Source organism: Lissotriton helveticus, chromosome 5_1, assembly GCF_964261635.1.
Source record: "Lissotriton helveticus chromosome 5_1, aLisHel1.1, whole genome shotgun sequence".
Taxonomy (NCBI): domain Eukaryota; kingdom Metazoa; phylum Chordata; class Amphibia; order Caudata; family Salamandridae; genus Lissotriton; species Lissotriton helveticus.
In genome coordinates this window covers 704,783,214-704,802,011 of record NC_136065.1, presented here as the reverse complement: position 1 = coordinate 704,802,011, position 18,798 = coordinate 704,783,214, and the positions used below count along the sequence as shown (strand labels likewise).

The 18,798-nt window shown below is 41.5% G+C and overlaps 1 protein-coding gene across 3 annotated transcripts in view; it reads right to left on the bottom strand.

Moving 5' to 3' along the window:
* The window catches only part of LOC144754851 (WASH complex subunit 2-like), a 770,229-nt gene extending 751,693 nt beyond the window's left edge, over positions 1-18,536 (bottom strand). For all 3 annotated transcript variants that reach the window (XM_078643106.1, XM_078643107.1, XM_078643108.1), the window contains exon 1: positions 18,310-18,536. In XM_078643106.1, the coding sequence (XP_078499232.1) occupies positions 18,310-18,465 (156 nt within the window). In that variant the 5' untranslated portion in view covers positions 18,466-18,536. The remainder of the gene's footprint in view (positions 1-18,309) is intronic.
* Between the last annotated feature and the right edge of the window lie 262 nt (positions 18,537-18,798).

Here is an 18,798-nt window from a genome sequence, read left to right as displayed (position 1 = left end):
GTCAAGGTACAACGCACTGCCATTGTAATAGTGAAGGTTGTACTGGCAAAACCTTCCTGGGTCCTGAAGATTGTGGACCTAATCAGAGAAAAAATCTGGACCATCTTTTAGAGCACCTGTACCTGTCCTGGCTGTTGAAGGTATCAGAATTGTACTTCTTCCGCCCCTTGTCGGTCGCAGAGACGAAAGGTTTGTCTCCATTGTTCTAATCAAACTACATTATGTGGCCGATTTTCAACAGTAGACCGCATGGGCTCCAAGGTAGCCACCGTACTCCTCTCGCTACCATTCAGGAAGTTCAGATGGAACCCTTAATAACTATAGAAGATTCCTCTCTGCAAACAACAGTGAAGTGATACTTCTTCCTATTCAAACAACTACAATTGTACAGTCAACAAGTACAGAAATCTCAATTCGAAAAATTCACAATGTCTATGTGAATATGCTGCAGATCGAGTCATCTCCTAGTTCTACAAAACCTGCTGAGCTACCAAAAATAGACTGGATGGTGTCTGGCTTCTTCGTGCATTATGACAACTTCTCACCAAGCTGATATAGTCTGCTTCCTTTATTTTCCAACTGTCTGTACAAGGTTTTTACTTTTGGAAAGGCACCATAGACACAAAATCTGTCTGGGGGACAAAAGATTAGCAGGTCAGGGAACGGAGGCTCTTTTTAGAGAATGTCTCATACTAAATCAGATAATTTTCCTGAATAAAACAGTGCAACAAACTTCCTGTCTTGGAATAGCCAAAATGAAGGATTTGATCACTCATCGTATTCCCTCATTTTCATGTTTTGAGAACTGGCATCACTTAACACACTTCAGTGAGGATACACTAGATACCATGATACTTAATGGTTCTTTTAATTCATCAGACCCCAATTGGAAGGGATGGTTGGTTTGGCCTGTGGACACAAATGGGTATCAATCTAGATTCCTGGGCAACATCGAAGGATTTAAGATCAATAGGCCTGATCAGCGATATGTACACTCTGGGGTTGTGACATTTTATGGTTTTGGGAAGTTGTGCATTGATTGGCTAAAACCCTCAACACTCTCTGAGATGAAGCAACACTTGTCCCTCTTTCTGATAACAAGGACCTCAGGGATTTTCTTTTAGGTCCCCGGAATACACGTCCTGTTATCTGAAGGATTCCAAGGCTGCCTTGATTCATCCAGTTTTCAAGCTCCTCTTGAAGGGGAGCTATTTGATGCTGAATGATCAAGGTTGCTGTGGAATGAAACTGGTATTGCTTATCTGGTGACAGTAAATTCCATAGTCACTTGTTGCACCTGCCCGCACAGTTAGGGAGGCAACACTATGGCCTTCGATAAAAGTTTCCAACATACATTTTGATTCTCTAAGCAAACTGAAAGTCATGCTTTTCCAAAAGGATGTGGCCTTAACTTCAGCCAGAGAGAAGTTTAATCTCCAGGTTGCAAGGTCCTCGCCTGAGATACAGACACTACTCCACACTAACCTCCTGCTGCATTTTGGGGAGCTGGTTCACCGTATCTTTAATATGTCTAATAAGGAAGGGTATAGTGCACTTTTTTAAATGTTTCGGCTCTGGACTGGTTACCACCTTTCAGATGATTTTTGGAGGTATACTATCTTTCATACACTCTGTGTTGGGAAGCGTTTTTGGAGGGCTCCCACTTGTCCAGATGCTTGTGGCAGGAATCCCGATTAAAATTTTTCTGCTCTGCAATGGACGTCCCAGTTCAACGCAAAGTGTGCTGCAATTCCGTGAGCACACGGTACACTGCTTCTGAACATCTCCGCTTCGAGAACTAAATGAGCACTGGTTCTTGTCCTTAAAGCCTATTTGGCTTCACTACGTACAATCTGTATTCCACTGCATGCTTTGCAGCCACAAATGCATTTTGGATCTATTTTAACAAAAAAAACTGACGGCAGTGGTTTGTTAAGGTAGTCAGCACCTCTGTTATGTTTGCATAAAGATCAAGTCATCACTATCCTACTTTAAGGCGTGCTCAATGTCTTCGCACCGTGCCATCCACAGCCCTACAAAATATATACAGAATCCTCCATATATATCAATACAAAGCAAAATATAGACAGAGCACAGCACAAATATGTATGAAATTGACTATCCACAGTCAGTAACAGTATTTAATATACAAAAGAACACTTGAACAACTGGTTCAGCAAGCAATCTTCACAACTGTTGTAAGATTGTTTACACCATAGGTACAGCCACAGCCGACACGTGTTTCGTCGCCATTCGCAACTTTCTCAAGGCTGTCAAACAAGATGTTAAAGTCTACAATCAATAATTTTGTTCTATTGGAAAGATCTGCACATATACATATTTTACATTCCTTTCTACCATTTGTGCTCGTTAAAACGTCATACTCCCTTGTGCATTGTGAACATGTAGAATAGAAACGACAAGGGTGTTAGAAAAAGACAGGAACACCAATACGTGAAAGAAAGGGGAAAACAGTGTTGTCTTAGCCAGCGTGCTCCGTGACATTATAAATAACAAAGTTGTTGAAAGAGAGTAAGGAAAAATAAAGGTAACATCACCCAATGACTGTGTTAAGAGTTCCTAGAGAATGTAATAATAATAATAATAATAATACTGATGCTTATAAAGCGCGAACAGCTACCTCTGGAGAGGTGTCCCGGCGCTAGCGAATCCTACAACAAGGAGCGAACCGTCAGGCTCAAAATTGTAAGTACCTTCTGTAAAAAATAAAGATGTCACTCTGGAATCAAGTATATTCAAAGTGAACAGGTTCACACCGGATCTGGATAACAATTGTCTAGATCGCTGTAATGGCTTCCAACTTGTAGGCGGGTACTAGGAAAGTGACACAAATATGCTTAATTTTCCCTAGATAGTACTCTAAACATTGTACGAAGAGAAGCAGCAATTATAGAATAGGTCATTAAAAGTTGGTGCTGGCCAAAAGCTTAGAATATAAGTTATAGCTCCCACATATAAGAGCTTACGTAAAACATCTAGATGATATATGACCACCAGTTCATGTCAAATATGTTCATCCCCAAGTCATAGAATTCTCTGACAATGGAGTTATTGTCATTACTACGAATGTGTGAGGCCATCTGGCAAAAGTTAGCTAGTGAGCATCTAAGAGCATTCCTCTTCCTGAGGTCTTGTGTATCTACGTATAGATTTGTCAGAGATTTATTAAAATGCTTTGACGCCTATATGCTAGCTTGAAAGGAATTATTAACAACGTCTTAACACATCACAATTTATCACTTACGATATATTTCTAGTTCATGCCCCAACGGAGGAAAGTGGACTCTGAGCTGGAGTAACAAGGCGTAGAAAATTCCTTTGTCTATATTAAATGCATTCACTGTAGGGAGAAAAGAAAGGAAGCCATTACAGCGATCTAGACATTTGTTATCCAGATCCGGTGTGAACCTGTTAACTTTGAATATACTTGATTCCAGAGTGACATCTTTATTTTTTACAGAAGGCACTTACAATGTTGAGCCTATTACCTTCTCTAGAAACTCTTATACAGGCATTGGGTGATGTTACCTTTATTTTTCCTTACTCTCTTTCAACAACTCTGTCATTCATAATGTCACGGAGCACACCGGCTAAGACAACACTGTTTTCCCCTTTCTTTCACGTATGGGTGTTCCTGTCTTTTTCTAACACCCTTGTCGTTTTTATTCTTCATGTTCACAATGCACAAGGGAGTATAAAGTTTTAACAAGCACAAATGGTAGAAAGTAATGTAAAATATGTATATGTGCAGATCTTTTGAACAGAACAAAATTAAAGATTGTACACTGTAACATCTTGTTTGACAGCCTTGAGAAAGTCGCGAATGGCGATGAAACACGTGTCGGCTGTGGCTGTACCTATGGTGTAAACAACCTTACAACTGTGGTGAAGATCGCTTGCTGAACCAGTTGTTCAAGTGTTCTTTTGTATATTAAATACTTTTACTGACTGTGGATAGTCAGTTTCATACATATTTTACTGTGTTTTGGATCTATACCTAGGATCACAATTGGTTGAGGTACTGATGTACCCCTCAAAGGCCCATGGGTGGTGTTGTCCCCAGCGTATTCCATTGCTGATGAATGCATTCTTCAAGCCACCCGGGATGCTTTTGCTCATAGGGAAACGGACACCAGTTCAACAATACTCTTACAGGATGCAGTCCCTCTCTCAGCGGCTGCTATGGGAATTGGATGGAATCACCTTTGCTCCATAAACCTGCTTCAAGGTGCACCTCTGGGACCATCTTCTGTGGTTGTGGGCAAGTGCAATGTTGAATCTACCACTCAGAACATATAAACAACTCGCTTTTACTGTGGGGGAACAAATTGGCCTGTTTTGTAAACAAAATTTAACCAAAACAGCTTTTTGCTTTTTCTATGCACCTTGACTTTCTGAGTGCTTTGAATTTCAAATAGATTAATGATTTTGAGGCTTTTATATGAATATTTTAAAGGGAAGTTGGCTTTTAGATTATTTTTTCTGTAGTTTTTTAAACACATTTTTAATTTTGTTTCATTATAGCCTGTTGGCTTTTTAGATAGCTTTTAAATATCGACCTCAGTGTGAGGAGTGGGTGTTACGTTCCATGTAGAGAAGCTCCTCATTTCCTACATTGTCCTCTTTTTCACAATAAAATTTCTGCTGTGAAATTTTCCACATATTTGCATACATGACAATGTCAGATTAGTTTCTCTGAAAACACTTTGTTTCCACATCTAGCTTCGCACAACATTATCATGATGCCTCAACCATCATGTACAAGGCCTCTTAACACACTATGTACAAATGTCGTTCTATCTTCATCCACGGGGTGACAGAGCTATCTTACATATCCATAACATCGCTAATCTACAACCTACATCGCAAGGCTGCTTTCTATTATAATTAATGAGTGTCCCGAAAGATTAGCAGAGGAGGCACTTCAGCGGGCACCAAGGGTCCTTTAATGCTGAGACTTCACCACGCAGCGGTCTGACATTTGGTGAGGGGCATTCATTTTATGACCAAGATGGGGTCCTTCATTCTCTCCCTCCAGGTAATGGCGTTGGATCGTTCCTTGGGGGTATTCTTGGCTCTATACCTACAAACATACTCTAGATACACTTAGAGTAGGGTTTGCATAGTAGAAGTACACCAGATTACTGCTTTGTTTATATGCCTGCATATATACACTGTTTTAGCACCATGGTAGAACTGTATCTACTATTAACGCTGTTAGTGCTTGTAAGCACTTTCACCTGCTTCTGTCTACTGACTATCACAGCACGTGTATTTTATACAAGAATAACGTTGGTTCAATAAATATATTGAAAACGTCCCACTGTGTATTCTCTGTATATTGCTCTGAGCACAAGGTTCTGATCTGTTTCCACCATCCCTGAGGGGTCAGGGTTGTCATGTACAGTGGTTGCGAGAAACCATCTGATCCTTGGTAAGGTTAGGGAGGCTTACAGAGGCACTGTGAGCTAGCTGGTCTCTAGCCCAACATATCCTGCAGGAGTGCCCAGCACCTCACCCAAAAGTTTATGTTGTCCAACAAGCGAACAGATCCTACGGATTAGTCGAAACTACATGACACAACCTTTCAGTACTTCACAGATAAACCTGCAATTGCTTTCAACAACAAAAACAAATAAATAAAAACTGAAACTTTCTTTTTTAACATTTTAACATATTTGACAAGTATCCCATTGACATGTATGACACTTTCACTGCTGGCTTTTGATACCAGCAAATTGCCTTGCAGGAGTTCCAGGGTAAGGGTTAAAAGTACAGGATAAAGAGTATAGGCTAAATGGTTAAGAACATAAGGTTCAAGATTTGGGTTGGAACATAAGGAAGAGGAGTAAAGAGCCTAAAGATTTAGGATTAACCCTTTTAATACATTTGTTTAATGTCAGCTGGAAATGTGTTTACTTTAAGATTGAGTATTACAGTCGGTCTATAACAGAAATAAAATCACTGTTACTGTTCTCAGTGACAATACACTTACTTTCAAGGAAGCAAACTTCCCTTTCGAAGTGAGGCAATTAGCTGGTGCTTGTTATCACTACCAAAATTCAAATTAACAAGGTAGAGCTGCTGCCAACGAGGCCATTTGAAGGAGTCATGAATGACTGAAGATCACCGGGACATACGTTTATAAGTTCCACGGCGTGGTCTATTACACTTCAAACACTGTTACTGGTTGCTCCTCTTGTAAACCCAAATACTGAATCCTGCACACCTATTTTATACAAGTGTTCTATTTCACTTACATTATGCACAAAATTAGGAAATTTCTTTACTTTATTTGTCAAATTTTGCCATCAAAAGTCATAAAAATAAAAATAACGTGCATACTCAAATTAAAACCAAAGGATTACAAAAAGATAGCATATTTTGTATAAAAGTGAAGGCATTAAAAACAAACTAGTGTGATAAAATTACTTTATAATATGAGAAGAGAAGATTAAAACCAAGTATAGTCGACTGGATAGCTACCATATGGTACACATTGCAGCACTGTATTAAAGCACTCTTTGCCTAATCCTCTACATGGTAAATCAGAAACCTCGAGACCCCAAAACCCACAGGTTGCCTGGCATCAGACAGTGTGATTCTCAAAGCTTCTTTCAATTCTCTTACTCTAAGGCTTTGACATAATGGAGCAACACATTTGGTTCTTATACGATGATAGGTAGGGCAAAAGAATAGAACATGTTTGATTGTTTCAGACCATGAACTGCAGAATGGGCAATGACCAAGTGTTGAGTTGGCCGGTCGATCGCACCTACTTGTTAACGAGGCAAGTAGAAGAGTCCAGTATCTAAATTGCAGGTAGAGCTTTCTTGTGTAACTAGGCTCTATTTTGTCCAGAAACTGTTCTATCACAAAATCATCTTTCTGCATGAGAAAAGCCAGCGTGAAAAAGTCCAAATTGGGCCGGTTTTGCAGTGAGCCCATTTGGTAGAACCAATAAGCCCTCTTTAGTGATCACACATGCCTCTTCTGGGGCAGCGCACAGGTGCGTAGGACGAATATTCACAAGTGTTGACCTCACATGCCTAACCCACAGGACATCTCACGCTTCTGGCAGAAACAAAACCTTGGCCAGTTCCTGTAGATAAGAACTCATTTCTGGGGTTGCCCAAATCCTCCCCCAAAACAAAGGAGGCCCTAGCATATCTATATCCATTTTTTAAGCCCCCAGATCCAACTGCAAGGGAAGCAATGTTGTACTTATTGGCAAACCAACCAGTTGTCACAACAAAAACGAATTCTTTGCAGCAAGCAAGGAGGATGCCTCCCTTGTGTCCCCGAACTTCAACACCATACAAAGCGGATCCCTGTGCCCGATAGTTGTAAACCTGCAAAATTGGAAAATAGGGCAGTATTGGTAGGCCTTAGATGTCTTCAGTTAAGAAATAGAGCAGGACCCCCATATCAGCTAGAATTTGCCACAACTTTAACCGGGGGACGAGGTTGAATGCTGACCTAAGATAAACAAACACCACATATAGTTTACCACCCCCTAGATGTAAAATCTTGAAATAAAATACCTGGAGGCCGAGAACCTGGTCAAGTGTACTGGTACACTCTCTAAAACCTGCTTACAGTGGCGTCAATATATCTAAGGCAGCCATCCAGTCTTGCAGTCTACTCAGGATGACCCTTGCGAAGAGCTTTTGGGCACTATCAATTAGGCTTATCGGCCTATAACTAAAGGGAAAATCTTAGCATCCCTTCTTACAAATGGGGACAATTTCAGTTCCAGCATGGGAGGGGGCGGGGGGGGGGGAGAAAGGAGACCCTTTCAGTATGGCATTAAAGAGGATGGTAAAATAAGGGGTCCACACAGCAATCGTATCCATGAAAAGGTCCCGGGACCTTATCTAACCATGGAGATTTATTTCGCCCAATTTTATTAATGGCTTATCTGATTTCCCCAAAACTAAAGGTCATATCTTCATGCGGGCCACATAACAAAGCAGGAAATCTTGCGATGGGTTCTAACCCATCAGAGCTGTCCAGGTCTAAATCACAAATGTCCAGCTGAGAATATTCCTACAGCTCCTCAGTGGAATATAAATTTGAAAAGTGTGAAACCCGTTCTGTCATTCGATATAGTTTTCAACAGGAATAAACCCTTCACAGGAAACAGTGAAAAAGATATTCCAAAAAGAGTTCAAGTCTCCTCTTTTGGTCGCTGCAAGGAGACCCTCTCATTTCTTAATTTTCCACTCTCTCTTAGCATTCCGTATGGCATATTTGTATGCCCCTCTGGTTACTTGGATAGTTATCTATCATTCGATTTGAGTGCACTCGTTAGTGCCCCCCAGGCCTCACTACAACTTGAACTGTACTAGGTAGGGGCACTACGCCTCCTAGCTGATCGAGTCAGATTTACATACTGAGGACCTACAATAAACATTGTAGATTTAAAATACAGCCACACCCAGAGAAGACAAAGTGATGCACAAAAAGTCTAAAGAGTCTAACTTGATTTCCTTGATGCTACGCATTAAAGTTGTTTTGGCCCACTATGTTACACACCCCACTGGCCTACCCCTATCCAGTGAAGTGACACAAACCCTGAGAGATGCATTGGGCCAGTCGACCAAGTTTTCTGGAATATACATATATTGTAAGCATCAATAAAGGCACACCACTCAGGGAAAGACAACTTAGATGGTAGTGTGGCTACATTTCAGGATCAGTCTGATGGTTCAGGTAGGATGAGCCCGGTCAATACACACACCCTCAACATCAGCGGGGTTCAATAAGTGGAGCCCATCCCCATCCAAACACACATTCTCCTTAGTAACATCACAGAGTAGAGTGATCCCTGCCCTGACCTAGGGCACACTATCACTGTCAGGAACAATAGGTAAGGCAAGCTCGGTCCCATCTAGGCAACCACTAACACGGTTGGCTATCTGAAATAGTCCAGGCCCTCCCTTATCATGTCAATTGATGTCCACTAATACATCAAAGAGGTTATAGGTTGATATCTCACTCTGCAGAACAATGCATCTTAGGACCATGTGCTGTGCCCATTTATTATCCTAGCTGGCACATGATCCAGGCTTATAAAAGTAGCCCAGGGGCAATAGGGCAATGTTGCTGTGATCCTGCTGACTATTCATGCGCCTGAAAAGCAATTGTTGTACCAAGTGAAGTGGTCTGAAGTTGACAATAACACAGTCCCCTTGCCTGTCCTTCAGTCCCATGCGAAGCCAGCCTACCCTTCTTGTCAGCAAGATGCCAATTGCCATATCCAGTGGAAACTTTCCATGGCGACCCAACCAGCCCATTGTCTTATTGAACAAATCAGCCTGGAACTCTTTTTGATCCAGTCTCAATGGCGGCACACCAGCATGGATTACCACATAAGGGCATGAAGCTGGAGGCAAGTTTATGACTGGCTACTTTTGCGGGGTCACTCCGACCATCGTCATCCATATCCTAGGCTTTATTAATAGCGTTACCATTTATTTGTACATAACAATTGGGCTTAAAGATGCAATGGTCCCGGTTTTGCTTAAAATTAGGGGTGTTGGTAACCAGCTTTGGCGAACACGGTGGAACACTGTGATTTGTCGGCGCTATTGGGCTGGGTTGGTGCCTCGTAAAGTTACTTTGATACACAACATCACCCTCCATCTCGCTTACACTTGCGGCGGAGGGCCTACTGGGGCACCGAGTAGAGTTCCCATGAGTGCTTTAGGTTTATCAACATGGACTCAGTGGCATCCAGCCTAAGTAATATGGGGAATAATTCTGTCTGCAGTGCAGTCATTACTTTGTCCAAGCAACCCTCAATCATGCTCCTCCCTTTTGAGGTTTCAGACACATGAGACAACGGTGGTGGATTAATCAAGGCTGCAATTTATGATTATTATACGTAACGTGTAAAGCGTGTGCCTACCTGAAAAAGGTTTCCCAGAGCTAGGCTCATCTACAGAATGGATTAGGACCTGCAAGGGGAATATCGAGCATTAGAACAGCCAAGTTTTTAAGGATTTACGAAAGGCAGAGAGTGATTGGCAAACTCTCAATCTTAGAGGAACATCATTCCACCATCTCAGACCAAGGAAAAAGAGGGCACGATCCTCTTGGCACGATTTTCTGATTCTGGGAATTATTGCCAACCTATAAAAACTTGAGCGCCGTGAGTGAGTGGGGATGTACGGAGACACCAACGCTCTAAAATATGAAGGTCCTGAGTTTGCAAGGCATTAACAGGGCCTTAAAATACACCCTGTGCTCAACGGGTAGCCAATAAAGCATCCAAAGCAAGGTGGCTTTAGAAGTCAATTTAGGAGGGCGGAGCAGAAGCCATGCAGCAGCATTTTGAACACTCTGAAGGCATTTAAGTAAAGCTTTTCACGCCTCCAATTATAACACATTCCCGTAGTCCAGTCTTGAAACCACCAAGGCCTGGAATACGGTTCTCTAGGCAGCAATCGGGAGACAGTATAGGATTCTAAGCCATTTGATGATGCCAAAACAAGTAGCAGCAACCTTATTAATCAGGTGATTTATGATGAGTTTGTCCACATTCCTAAATGTGTTATGACTGAAACAGGACTGGGAGGACTGCCCATGGTTGAAGGTCATAGCTGAGAGTCCCAGGGATTAGAGGGATCCCCTATCAACTCCGATTCATCACCATTCTATTTTAGGGAGTTGGAGTACATCCAAGCTGATACTTGACTAAGGCATGAGTTGAGAGCCTGCACATTGTGATTTCCCTTAGCGGACTCCGATACACTTTTCTTGTATGCTGATGATACAAAAATTGTTCCAAGTCCCCAATTCTCAAAAATATCTGAAAAAAGCCTAACATACAAGTTAAAAAGCAAAGGACCCAGAACCTATCACTGAGTCACACCTGAAAAAAGTGCAAGCGATTTTGATCTGTACACGTTGGTATGTACTTGAAAAGTACGATCCTGCTGCAGCGGCTCCACAATTATACACTGGCTGAGGCTTCATAAGCTGCTTTGAGCGCTTTGCCGCTGCAGGCTATCAGATGGGCAGGACGCTAGAGTTAAGGAAGGTGTCCAGCATTATGTACGGCTAAAGGCAATAAAGTACAACCGGGTATGCTAATGGAGTGAGCAGGTAAAGGAGAGGAGACTTGAGAAATGCTTGTAAATCCTATCCCGGCGCAGCAGCCAAGAGAAACCATGCGTTCAGTAAGGTCAATTTCATTACTTAACACACTCACAGCTTGCTGGCTCATTTTATCTTTTGAGGTGGCTTTGGCCGGTGTTGTGGTGCTGAACGGGCCTCCTACTGATTTTCTCCTAACCCTTTTGGCTGTGGTATCACAGGAGTCACAAATGAAATGCCAACTAACATATAACAGCAGGCACGTGAAAGAAAAAACCAGACCCAAAGAAAATAGAACCGGGGGGGGGGGGGGTTAGCCCAGCCTTCCCCGGGCTTCGACGGGCGTGTACAGGCCTGACCACAGTCCGCGCGAGTCGAGCGTAGCATGATAGGAGCCTACTTTTAATAGTGCTTCCAGCAGGTGGAGGTGATTGAGCAATGGGCCGCCTTCTGGGGCCGTGAGCCCTCTGATCTTTGAGGGCAGTTACCCCCTTGAGCAAGGCAATGTCGAGCGAACCACGCTGTGAGATATGGGCTTGCGATTTATAGCGCTTCCAGTAGGTGATGCAATGGGCCATAATCGCTCTGCTCTTTGTAGTACATTACTCCCTTGAGCCAGGCAATGATGAGCGTCACGCGCATCAGTATGGGGGCATGCACTTTATAATGCTTCCTGCAGGTGGTTAGGCATGCAGTGGGCCACCTCCTGGGGCCGAAAACTCTCTGGACTTTTCAGTTCACTACCCTCTTAAACCAGGCAATGACAAGCGTCCTGTGCAGCGGGATGGGGACAAGCACTTTATAGCACTTCCAGTAGATGCAGGTGATTAGGCACTGGGCCGCGGCGCCTACTGAGGCTGTAAGCACTCTGGTCTTGGTAGTATGTTACCTCCTTGAGCCAGGCAATGACTAGTGTCCCGCAAAATTAAGCAGTTACAATGACTTTTGGTTTGACTTCTCTATGGTGTGCACTAAACATATTTTTTATCAAGTGTCCCTAGCTGACAAAATAGGCATAGAATGTACATTAGCACTTCTAATACAGCACAAAGAAAAAGTATAGGTGGGTAGGCCGGGGCATTTGTGTAAATCAATGGTGTATCGATTAAGTAGTGAATCTGTTTCTGCTTGTCACTGACTAAAACTCAGGACAAATGCAGTAAACAAATTCGAAACAAACTGGAAACTGCTTGGTTCATGGGTAATTTGGGGGTTTTGTGTAGTGCACATTTTTGCTGGAGAGGGTGAACTACACAAATGGTAAGAAGTGCCTGGAATCCATCTGTATCCCTGGTTTGCCTGTAAAGGAGGGAAGGAGAGAGCACGAGAAACAAACAGAGAGAGACATATGCTTGAAAGGCTGCTGCTGGCCCTGGCATACAGGACATAACTCTTGTCTTTTGGGGATGGTATGCACAGCATATGCAGAAGGTGATTAGTTATGCTAAAATACAGTTCCTGGCATGCTAGAGGTCATACTTATCACATGGAAGTCTACACAAGGCATCACTGTCACTCTATGAAGATGCTGGAGTATTTTATGAAGGCCCCTTCAAACTCTGTTTTTTTTTCTAAAGCTACATGAAAATTGTCCATTAAAATGCACTATTTGACTTCTTTTTTCAGACATTTTCTTCACCCAAGCTCTTCTAGAATTAGGCAGACTCGCTTGCTGTAATTAGGAACAGGTGTTGCACGCCACCAATTTCAAAGATTAGCAGTCACACTGTTGATCAGAAAAAGTAGAGGCATAGATAGCGATGCATGAGTTGAGGGGGGAGCGTCTTCAGAGAGAGGGCAGGAGCAGCGACTTGGCAACGAAATTACGAGCATTTTCCAATAATAAAATATACAAAGCTTTATACAGTTCATTAGTGCATGAGTAAGCCACATTCCCTTTCTATCTGAAATTCTCCCAAAGTTATTATTCAAAGTATGGTCATGTGACAGGAGCCCCGCAAATTGTTTTGTGATGGTATGTATTTATGTATGTGATATTTCTTGCCGCGAACCTAGTCAAAAAGTAGTGAAGAGCTGTTACAGAGTCAAAGACGAGCATAAAGTCAATGACTAATAAGAAAGATAGCTGGTTTTAGGAATTATAAGGCAATGTGCTATAGTGTTCTTTAAAGAGGTGCAGCTCCAAAACTTTCCTTAATTGGACTAGCACTGGTGCTGGCTTGGTAGATACAAGGAGGTAGTTCTAGATCATGGGTGCATAGTTGGAAAAGGCCTGATGCCTTGTTTTTACTTTTTAGTCTACAGACTGATGGTGTACTGACTGTGCGTGTGCCGACAACCACCAGTAAAGGTGAGCCTGACTGAAAGTGAATGTAGGGTGATTGTCATGAGGCCTTTGTAAATGATGTAGCTTGTTTTCCGATGGTGCAGACAGGCTGGGGTGCCAATGGCAATCAATAATGATGATATTGATGTTTCTTCAGTCGCTGCATGTTGCTTCAGCTAGTGCAATTTAGGGTGCCAGTGTGGAGTCTGAGAAGGCATAGAGCAGAGGGTTATCATCATCCATATTCAAGAGTATAAGGGCTTGAACAGCTGTTCTGAAGTCTGTTCTGGAAGAAATAGTTTCACTTTCTTTTGAAGAGAGAGCTGGTATCAGGCCAACTGTTTCTTTGGCAATATATTCCTTGATTGTGAGGTTGGTATCTAGGGTGAATCCATGAGACTTGCCATTCAGTTAAAGTTGGAGTTTACAGATATCAAGATTTATGACAGTGAGCCAGGTTTGTATTGTTTCTTGTTCTGTGCAAATATGATGTCTTGGTGAACTTGACTCCCATTGATTCCAATAGACTTGAGAATTGGATACAGTATTTGTTGTCTGATGCCAGCGTAATTTAAACACACAAGTTGCATATGTGACAAGAAATGTCGTCATATTTACCATTAATGTAATTTCCCATTTCCTATGCCTTAATTCAGGCTTATTCTGGAGTGAAAAACTACATTTATTAGGTCTTTTTATCCATAAAACTCCACAATCAAAGGTACATAAAACCGTCATTCAATCAAGATAAACCTAAAATCTAATCAACAGTCGACATTAAAGTTAATGTTATAATAAAATACATTTCATTAAGTATAAATTACCAAATACTTTTATACTAGTTACAATCTGAGTTTGGCCAATTGCAGTATCACGATATTCCATATTCGCTAGAAAGATATTTTTAAGCTGTCTCGTATAAATCGCATATTTTAACAACAAAGGTTTTTAAAACATTTTCCACAAAATCAAGATATAGGACAATAAAGAATAATATGAGAAGTTGATCATCCTACAATTAAATTACATAAGCATACTCCACTTTTCTCCTTCACGATTATGCAAAGCTCTCAAACAGAAAACAGAAGATCACAATCTACCCATAATGTTAATATGTCTAGCAGTAACTGGTGGTCAGAAAAGCTAAACAAATAATGAAACGTATTTTTACTTCATAATGAATACAATTAAAATTATATTTACTAAGTATTCATGATCCAACTTAGAAGATATCTTAATCCCAGAAGATTTTAAAACTTTGACGGTGAAGGTTTCCATAACTCAATGCTACCAATCAATTCATATTAAGCGCTAATATTATTAATAACATTTAGAAGAGACTTGTCCCAGTTGCTTTCACTGCCCAAAGATTAATCCAAACAAAGGGAAAAATAAATGGTGGGCGCTTACTAGGAAACGATTAACAAATATACATCACAGGAGAACTCCCACCTATTAAACCCAAGCCTCCAATGCCCACACAGCCATTGCCTCTATCAAGAAACATTACCCCCATAAAGTGTCATTGGAAGTATTTTAATTTCAGTAATTTTCATTTTAGGAAGAAATTAATAACCCCCATATCTGCTGTTAAATTTTACTAATAATTCTGAGATTAAAAGAGCTCTGATCTTCACTGCTTTTAGATGATCTTTATAGTTAAATGTTCTATTTATAAACATGTCGAGATGCATATAAACTTGTACTTACTCTACTTTCACTTTATTTAAAAGCCAAGAGAAATTTGCTATTTACCTACCAAAAATAGTTACTTTAAAAAAAGAATTTAGTCATAAAATTAGACTCAGTTGAGACCTAATCTTGCTTTAAGTAGGCAGCATTTCTTATTAGGGTCAGGGACAATAATCAAATAATGCCTAATTTCCAGCATAATATTTGGAATAACAAAACAGAGGAAGGTACTGTATCTCTTCAGCTTATTTCATTATTCAATAAACGTTCAATCAGTTGATTATTTCGTTTATACTTGCTTTCTACTGATGGAGCAAGGTTTCACATGTAAAGTGACTTGCTTGTACTCAACCCTCTCGAAAATAATATTAATGTACTAACTAACATGTTTTGTTTTATTAATATTGTATTACACAACATATTAGGCATCTAGGGGAAGCTTGCCAATGTGTTTTTACTAACTATAATCCGCTTGCACTAAAATGGCTGCTGCTACTCTGGATTTTCTACTGCGCATGCGTCTGTCATGCTCACGTGACATGCTTGGTGGGAAAACTTTTGTTTCTGAGCAATAGAACTAAGATGGCTGTTATGTGTCCTAACATGCAAGAAGCTTGCATCGCTGCTTTGCTAAGTTGTTTGTTTTTGCTTAACATTTAACGCAATAGTTTAAATAAATAATGGGAATAGAGTAGAAAGAAGTGGTATACAGTGCATTCATTTATTCTGTGTCTCTAAAATTGCTTCTTTTCCATTTTTACATGTAACGAAATAACGGGCCTAAATGCTTTTCTGAACTCCATCTTTGGAGAAACTGCGCCTGTGCGACAAAAGTCCTGAAGCCACTGAAGCTGTAGCCTTGAACTCAAGCCAAATCAGACATGGATGGCAGAGAAGAATGAACTCCTTGCCTTGCTAGAGGAAGCTGCATTGAACAATGTTAATTATGTTTATTGTTACATTTCACTACCGGGCGGAATAAAAGTACATGAATAGATAAAGTTATGGGAGAGAACAACTTGAATACATGATTGACAAGTTGCTTCAAGAAAAGTATGGTGTGATGGCTACTCCTTGTTCGTGTCCAATAAAATTGTGGGATTCACACATTTGCAACATTTGGGGGTGGTACAATGACCTAAAAAAATAGTATAACTAGGGTAGGCTTAGCTAGTTAAGATTGTCCGACTTGTCCGAATAGCTGACCTGTCACTGACCCAACGCACTCAATAGGTGATCGGGAGCAGAGTTGTTGGCGGAGCACTGTGCCAGAAGAATCGATAACCCAATCGGTGTTCTGGGAAGGAGATCGATAACCCAATCGGGGTTCGACTGTTAGCTGCAGAGAGGGTTTACAACGCTGGCGTTTTGAACTTTAGCTGTAGTGCAAGTCTTAGCCTGTGGTGGTCCTGTCCTGATCCAAATTGGTCCATAACCTGTCCTGATTATGGCTTGCACCTGTACTTTGGGATTCTTATTCCTTGACTCAGCCCGTGGCCAGGGTTGGTCACCACACCATTCTAGGTAACTATAAAGTGTAGGTTTGTCATTGTACTGTTTTCCCTTTTCTTTACCCATCCTCTGTTTAAATGCTTGATGACATTTTCTCTCCAAATCATTTGCAATGTTTATGTTTAAATCTGCATTAGTCTAAACAGAATAAGACGTTAATATGAGTTCATGCTTTATAATTTTTTCAAAGATTTACTAGATAAAGAATTTGAACTTTTTCCAAGTTTGTGGTTATTTATGAAATGCTAAATGTTATTATTGCGGCCTATTCTCTCTTTAACTCCCTTGATCCTTTAGGACTATAGGTATCGGTGACTTGGATTGGTAAGATAAATGATATAAAATCCAAATGGTAAAAAACGCCAATTGATGGTTGTATACATAAATATATGGGCCTAGGTGAGTATCACTACAATAGAATTGACTAATCACAGGTAATCCTTTTTAAGCGCCAACAGGTGCTTTCGCTTCAGTCGGGATTTACAAGTAAAGCGAAAGTACGAAACTTTTTCTAAAGCAGAAATGTATCAAAATAACGCCTTGTGAAAACTGTACAAGGAAACGCCACACCAATGCATCAAAACCTCTGGTGTGCCTTATGGCTTGTGGTATTGAAGCTATACCTTCAGAGTTTGTACTCGTTTCTTTAAACTTTGCTGGTAGCATAATAAATAAGACAATCTCTTTGTGGTCGTGCGAGAGACCCAATAGTTCTGTGTTGCTGCATGTTTTCAGGAAATTAGAAAGAATGAAATGACCTCCCCTCACAAAGGCGATATGACTTATTTGAAAAATACTCCGTGGAGTTTGATTATCGAGTCCAATAAAACATAGGCCTATGAGTTGAGATAACTTTCAAATTGTGCTACATGTCTCCCATACAATCCGCTGACATTTTAATATACCAACAGCTTTCAGAATTATTTCAGCAAGTGCTTCAATTGGAGTAGAAGTTGATATAAGCGGAGAAGCCTAATAAAGGCAGTTTCGCATTCATCGGAGGTTTGGTGGATATGGCGGACAGGTATGATTAAGGCATGACAGTACTGAGCTGCACAGTTTGAGAGAAACCATCAGTGCTGCGTTTGTGATGACAGCCTGAGCATATTGGTAGTGCTCCGGTGTACTAAAGAACTGGCAGTGTGTGGATTTGCTGCTAATGAGGAGTCGTAAGTGTCCTGCTTTTGTTGATAAAGAAGTTGACAAGAGTTACAGACAAGCATGGAGGTGCGATAACCAACGACTGGTATTGTTTTGGCCTTTAAGCAATGAAAGGGAGAGTCTGCCAGTGCCGGGCATGCATATAACTTAGTAATGCGAGTCTGTGCTGGTATTAAATCAGGGAATGGGAGCTCCTTTTTGCTGGAATAGAAATACCCTGCATCGTCGTTGAGTGGCAAAGCGCATGGTATGATGGGCTTGTAGCACCCAATGTGTGCTGATCGTGGGGTCATGGGGCAGACGTCAAGTAGAGCTGGTAGTGAGGATCAGGCAGAGGTCTAAATACTGATAATGAGTTGCTCTCATAATCAGCTGCGTGCTGGGGTGAACTAGCCAGGGTGCTTTGTAGGTCCAGGTTTTCGTTGGCATGGCGGTGCTTTTGTACTTGCAAGATTTACAATGCCATTCTGTGTATAGGGATGGGAATACACTCAAGGGCTTGTGTATATATCTTGGGGGATCCTTTCACTTACCCCAGCGTCAGCTGCCAGTGACCAGTTTCCGCTGCTGCTGCGGATCTCCTCCAGCGTCCAGGGACGTTCCCAGATGGCCTCGCTCCGCTCTGAGCCCCCACCGCCATTATGCTGCCCTTCGTGCCGTGGCAATGGGGCTCCAACCGGCCCATCCATCTGCAGCTCCTAGATCTGTCACACAGAACTGCTCCAGGTACACCGAAGGCTCAAACAACAGTCACGTGAGCCACGATGAGAGCACGTGACCTGAAATTTCTACCCGGAAATTAGTCCTCATCTAGCTCGGCCAGAAGCCTGGGCGTGTCCTCGAGAACGGCCATTTTAAGGCCAGGCATTGTGCAGCGAACGAATATTGAACAAGCAGATGTAAAGTCAATAGGTCTGGCCTTCCGGGCCTAAGAACGCTGGCACTTTTTCGGCATGGCATACACTTAAATTACCATTGCAAGAAGTTTGATGTGTTGAAGCAACATATTTTGACCCTGGACG